At 58.3% G+C, this 6,315-nt stretch overlaps 1 protein-coding gene across 1 annotated transcript in view; it reads right to left on the bottom strand.

The window, feature by feature from the left end:
- Positions 1 to 5: 5 nt before the first annotated feature.
- Positions 6 to 6,315, bottom strand: part of LOC127751928 (uncharacterized) — a gene marked incomplete at both ends in the record, with an annotated part of 11,613 nt that continues 5,303 nt past the window's right edge. The window contains 5 exons of the mRNA XM_052276233.1: positions 6 to 320; positions 403 to 727; positions 814 to 875; positions 1,015 to 1,368; positions 1,501 to 4,161. Of these exons, the coding sequence (XP_052132193.1) occupies positions 6 to 320; positions 403 to 727; positions 814 to 875; positions 1,015 to 1,368; positions 1,501 to 4,161 (3,717 nt within the window). The remainder of the gene's footprint in view (positions 321 to 402; positions 728 to 813; positions 876 to 1,014; positions 1,369 to 1,500; positions 4,162 to 6,315) is intronic.

The raw sequence follows: 6,315 nt of genomic DNA, 5'->3' as shown, positions 1-6,315 counted from the left end.
TGCTGTTGGGCCTGCTGTTGGGCCTGCTGTTGGGCCTGCTGTTGGGCTTGCTGTTGGGCTTGCTGTTGGGCCTGTTGTTGAGCAGCCTGCTGTTGGGCCTGTTGTTGTGCAGCCTGCTGTTGAGCCTGTTGTTGTGCAGCCTGCTGTTGAGCCTGTTGTTGTGCAGCCTGCTGTTGGGCTTGCTGAACTAACTGCAAAGCTTGGTGTAGTGGCATTTGTTGAAGCTGTTGAGGATGAAGCTGTAACTGGATATTGTTGACAATATTCTGAACTGCTTCTATGGACAACCTGGTCGGTTGTAGAGAAGTTGTAGTTTGAGTCTGCAAACAGTAAATAAGAAATATATCAGTAACCAAGCAAATATATGATATCAAGCACAATTTTGAGTGAATTGATAAAAACCTGTGTTGATGGTGTTGATGGAGATGAAGCAGCTGATACTGTCACAGTGGCTGTAGGACTTCGCCCTGCTAATACTGATGTAATAGTATTGCTACTTGCAGTATGACCACTAGCCATTGTTGTCACTTGTGTCTGACTTGCAACAGATTGAATGGTCTGAGCTATGCTTATTGGAATGATAGTGGTGCCTTGTGGCAGGCCTGGTTGTGAGGTATTAGGTAAAATAGCCCGATTGACTGTAGTCTGGATATTTTGAAGCGTGAGTTGACTAGGCTGTGAAACAGCACCTGGACTCTGCCGTTTGGGACTTTTATGGCCAGACCTGCTATGTCAGAATGCATACGCAAATAAGAATTTCACAGAGTCCAAAAATAATAAAAATGAAAACGAAATTTTAACAAAAGTACAAACCTGACTGTCAATATTTGCCTTGATTGAACAGCATTACTGCTGCTCACAGTTACACGAGGTGACTATAAACAGGAAAAGAGAAAGAAAAGATTAAATCAATTAGATTGCCCCATTTTTTCTTGGTTACTTATATTCTAGGTAGCTGATCGGCCCCATCCACATTTGCACTGAAGATTGGCAAAACAGGGTTAGTAATAATACCTGAGAGGAGGAAGGTCTTGATGGAACTGTAGTAGAGGTAGCATCTGCTTGAGGAGTCAGCCTTCCAAAACCATTACTGGTGCTAACTGTTCCACCTTGGATAGGCCCTGCAGGTAATTTCTTCGGTGTAGGGGGTTTTACCGTCTTGTTCAATGGATTATTTTCACCTTCTTTTCTTTTAACAGTATCAAGTGGAGACTCAGATTTTAAACTGCCCTCAGAATTGGTTGGTGGGGTAGGCAAAGATGGAGTTCTTTCTTTATTCTGCTCTTGGTCAGTTATAGATGAAAATCTTTCTGTATGGGCGTCTCTTGAATCTGTGACAGTTGATGATGAAACCGGATTGTCCTCAACCTACAAAAACAAAAACAAAACAAGCAAAATACATGAAAAAAATGTCAAAATTTATAATTTGTCAATTAAATTCTAAAATTTAATTTAAGACGAAATACAGAAATGATTGGATCTTTCACCAGAGCAACTCACCGAATTCGGTCTTTTGATGTTTCGTTCCGAAGGAATGACACTGCTGTCTGGTTGCCTACTCAAACTACTCGGCTGACTAGCAGTCGTAGAATGGGGGGAGGTATTGGGGGTTGGAACCTGGAAGGCTGGACTTGGGCTGGGAGTCTTCAGTTGGGTGCTGGAGATGGATTGAGGACTAGCCTGTGGCAAAGGGGTCGGCGTGGGGCTGGTGGCCGGCTGCTGCGAAATGGTACTGTGCAGCATGGCCGTCTGCTGGGCCAGGTAGCCGCTCGGATCCTCCATGAACGAGGGCCGGACGGTGGGCGCCGGCGGCAGCTGTCGCACGTCCACGTTGGGACAGGGCGTTGTGCCGGCACGGTTAGCTCCGCCGCGCTGCTCGGCGTACGGGGTGTTGGGTACGCGCTTACGGTTGGCATAAACCTTGGCGCCGCGGTTCTGACGGCGTCGCGAAGGAGGCGAGGGAACGTCCTCCATCCACGACGGCGGCGACGATGACGACGACGACGCGGCCGGCATGTGCTGCTGCAATGGCGGGACACGTTCCTCGGGGCTCGAGGATGCCGTCGGCTGCGGCGGTGGGGTGGCTCGTGGCGGGGGTGTCGGCTGGGGAGGTGGTGTCGGCTGAGGCTGGGGTGAGGGTAAGCTCACGGCAGGGGAGATCGTGGTGGGCCGCTGCTGCACCTGAACACGAACCTGCCATGTAGCCCCGGGCCGCAGCTGTGGTTGCTGTTGCTGTTGCTGTTGTTGTTGTTGCTGTTGCTGCTGTTGTTGTTGTTGTTGTTGTTGTTGTTGTTGCTGTTGAGGCTGCTTAGCCGGTTGTATCTGCCTCTGGGGTTGATTCACTTGCAGCTGAGACCTCTGTTGCTGTTGTTGATTGACATGCTGAAGGCTGGGGGTAACTTGCGGGCGTAGTTGGTGCTGGTTGGGTTGAGGTTGCTGAGGTTGGGGTTGCTGTGATGAGTGGTGAGGAGTGGAACTCCTGGAGGGCACAGCGAGCGCACTCTGCTGACTCGGTGGTCGGCTGCTCTGACTGTCGAGAGAGTCGACGGAGAGTCGTCGCTGTGGTACGGCTTGCTGGGGCGGAACTGATATGGGCTGCACCTGCGGCTGGTTCTGAATCGCTTGCTGGGACTGTGGCTGGTGATGAATTTGAGTTTGGACCTGGGCGGGCGATGGAGACGGTGTTAATGCTACACTAGGATGGTGAACCTGCGGCTGAGCCTGGGCCGGATGATGGACCTGGGCTTGTACCCGATTTTGCATCTGGGGATGGACGTGTGTAGCCTGCTGGACCTGGTGCTGAGGTTGCGGTTGGGGTTTCTGGGGTTGGACTTGATGCATTTGAGCTAGCCTGGGTTGAACCTGCGGAGGTTGACTTTGTTGCGACTGTAAGGGCTGCCTCTGGTTCGTAGGCTTTGACTGCAGTTGGATCATCCTTTGCGTCTGAGATTGCTGCAGCTGCGGCTGTTTGGGCTGTTGAGTCGGAAGGTGGACTTGGGGGTAGTGGTGGCCGGCTACTGGAGGTTGTGGATGGACTTGCAGGGGGTGGTGCAGCGGTGGCATCGCCTGCTGCTTGACCTCATGATTCTGTTGATGCTCCTCTTGTGTTGGCTGGCGTTGTTGCTGCGATTGCATGGTTTGCATGGCTTGGTGCGGTTGTTGCTGCAATTGGAGGGCAGGTACAGGCAGCTGCTGCTGTTGCTTTACAAGAAGAGGAGGGGGGTGAGGATGAGGTGGCAGTTGCTGTTTTTGTTGAACTTGCAGAGGAGTAGTGCTCCTAGAGGGAACCGAGTGCGCGCTCTGCTGACTCGATGGTCGGCTGCACTGCCCGTCGAGGGAGTCGACGGAGGGCCTTCGCTGAGGTACCGCTGGCTGAAGGTGAACTGGCATGGTCTGCATCTGCGGGTGGCTCTGCATCGCTTGCTGTGGCTGAACTTGTGACTGTTGCTGGTGGTGAACTTGAGTGTGAACTTGAACGGGCGATGGAGACGGTACTGGGGTTACACAAGGGTGGTGCACCTGGGGCTGAGGCGGGTGGACAACCTGAGTCTGAACCTGCGCCGGTGATGGAGACGGTACTAATCTGGAGTTGTGAACCTGCGGCTGAGCCTGGCCCTGGCCAGGGTGGTGGACTTGGACTTGAATCTGATGTTGCATCTGGGGGTGGGCGTGCCCAGGCTGTGCGTGCACCTGGTGCTGGTGCTGCATCTGGTGTACGACCTCCGCATGAGGCTGCATCCTCTGCACCTGCTGCTGGTAGGCGTGCGGCGGGTACTGCATGGGTCGCGGCGCGGCCTGCGGTGCGACCTGCTTGTGCTGCTGCTGGTAGAGCTGGCCGGCTGGTGGCGCCTGCGCCTGAGGCGGCGTGTACTGCTGCTGCGGCGCGCACACCTGCAGCTGCTGCAGCTGCATCTGACTGAGGGCGGCCTGAGCGTGTGGGTTCTGCCTGGCCGCCAACTGGATAGGGGTGGCCGGCGCCGACACGAGCTGGCTGATGCTTTGCGCCACACGCGGAGGCATGGCGCCGGGCTGCTGATGCAGGGGCTGCTGCTGCTGCTGTAGGGGCTGCTGCAGCGGCCTGCGGTGCTGAGCCTGTGGCCCCTGCGCCTGGGTCTCCAAGCCCAGCCCGGCCAGGGCCTCCTGCTCGTTCCAGTCGACAGCCTGCGCGCACAAGAGGACAACGTTACCGTACTGTCAGAAAACCAGAGATGTTCATAACATTTTCAGCGTGTATAGACACATAGCGTGACTTGTGGCTCGCCCCTACCAACTTCCGTCGTTAGACTGTATACCGTACCCACGCGTGAGGGCTGATTTGCCAGATCTCTGTGGCCAAGGCGCCTTACGGACGGCCCAGACGAGTGGCGTGTAGGCAACCCTCTACGCGTGCGGCGCGGTTCATAGTCCAAGTACGGAAGGGGGCGGGGCGAACTAACCGCACACCTGGTAGTAATATTCGAAAAACCCGATCATCAGTCCAGGTGTAGCTGACGTCGCGGATCTCTACTCACCTGCACGGAGACGCCCGCGCCTCCGCTCGCGTCGCTCTCGTAAGGACGCTCGGCACCGACATCGGCACCTAAACAACAGAGGGAACAACACAGAGGTTAGCGCGTTGATGGATAGAAACGAAAGAGGTAGAAAGGAGTATCTCAAAATCCGTCGGGAGCGCGTCAGTGAAGGAGGCGTGTCACACACCGCTCCGCACCAGCCTGCCTGCTGGCGCAATCTCTTCCAGGACGCTGGTCGCCGCCGTGTCACCTGGCTTCGTCAGGAGCCTCACGGACCAGACCCTCCGCGCCCGCCCGTCCTCCCCGCCCCGCCCCGCCCCTCACGAAACCCGAGACGGGACGCACCGCGGTGCAGGCCGCTGCACATCGCGCAGCCCCGCGCCATGCCACGCCACAAGGAGTCAGGGAGGTACAGCGCGAGGAGGTGTGCGGGCAGGAGGGAAGCACCGCTCCGCCTCCGCGCAGTGTGCGCACATAGCGGCGCACAGCACACCCCGACGGTCATTGATTTTTTCCGGCCAGCGCTTTCCGCCAAGTCCTCGCCCCGCCCCGCCCGCCACTCCCACGATCATGACACATTGCTCGACGGCCCGGGGGCACCGCCCGGCCCCGCCCAGACCCCTCTCGTCTCGTCACTTTCGCTAACCAACTGCTGGCTGCAGGAACACGTCCTGCTGAAGGACGATGAGTAGCATGCGTGGGCGTGGCGTGGCATGGCTTCTATCACGGCACCCATCTTCACGCGTCGCTGCGTTCGGCCGGTATACTGCCGTGGCCGGCGGAGGAGGCGGCAGCGCGGCCTTGGCTGGCTGCTCCGTCTTGACGGCCTCCGCCTGGCGCGGGCTGTGGCTGGGCTGCACATTAACCACGTCTTTTTGGGTTGTACGTTCGTTCTGCGATCACAGTCACGGTAGACGGGGCAGAGTGGCCATGTCGGGCTGCCAGGCGTCGGCCCGTCCCTACGTGAGGCGCTCACCCCGACCCTTCTGCTCGCAGTTGGGGTGAAGTACCCCATCTTCCCCACAAACTCGTGTGTGCCCCGGGGGCGTTTGGTCGCCTGCCCTGGCTCGCGGCAGCAGTGCGGCAGCAGGGGGCGGCACCCTTCCCCTCCCCGCCGCCCCGGCCCTACCGCGACCTGGGCCACGTCGAGCCAGGCTGCGCTGCGCTCTCGCCTGCGCCACTGCGGGTCACTTCCACCCCCGCCGCCCCCGCCCCGGCATTCTATGGCCACGAGGCGCCGCCGGGGACGCCCCGGGTGGTGCAGGCGGGAGGGTGGTGGGGACGCCGCCACACTGCTGCTGGTCCCGGGAATGGAATGGAATGGGTGCGGCAGCGTCGGGGCAGTCGGGCTTACACGTCGAGTGAAAAGCGTGCACCGAGGTGACCACGCCCGCACCACCGACCTGACCTAACCTCGCCAGAGAGAGAGAGAGAGAGAGAGGGGCGCCCCGAGCGATAAGGGTGCCCTGCAACATGGCACCCGCCGACGCGCCGAGAAGGCGGCGGCCGAGGCGAGCCATTTCCTTCAGGAAGCCCCACCAAAGCACAAAGCAAATTAACCCGCCAGTTGGCCCTGCCCTTCCCTCCCCTTTGGCGACCGGAAGCGCTCGCTAAGCACGCTAAGCGTAAGCGCGCTGACGTCGGCCACCCACCCCTCCCCCTCTCTCCATCAACCCCCTCAGTCTCTCCCCACCCCACCGCTCCGCGGGTGGAAGGTGCGGGAGGCAGGACAACGACTACGCTCATCATGGCAGGGTCGACGACGTCTTGATCGCTCCGGCAGAAACCAGATCCCCACCCGCCC

Source organism: Frankliniella occidentalis, unplaced genomic scaffold (assembly GCF_000697945.3).
Source record: "Frankliniella occidentalis isolate FOCC.00 unplaced genomic scaffold, Focc_3.1 Scaffold2180, whole genome shotgun sequence".
Taxonomy (NCBI): Eukaryota; Metazoa; Arthropoda; class Insecta; order Thysanoptera; family Thripidae; genus Frankliniella; species Frankliniella occidentalis.
This window is presented reverse-complemented; position numbering and strand designations above follow the sequence as displayed.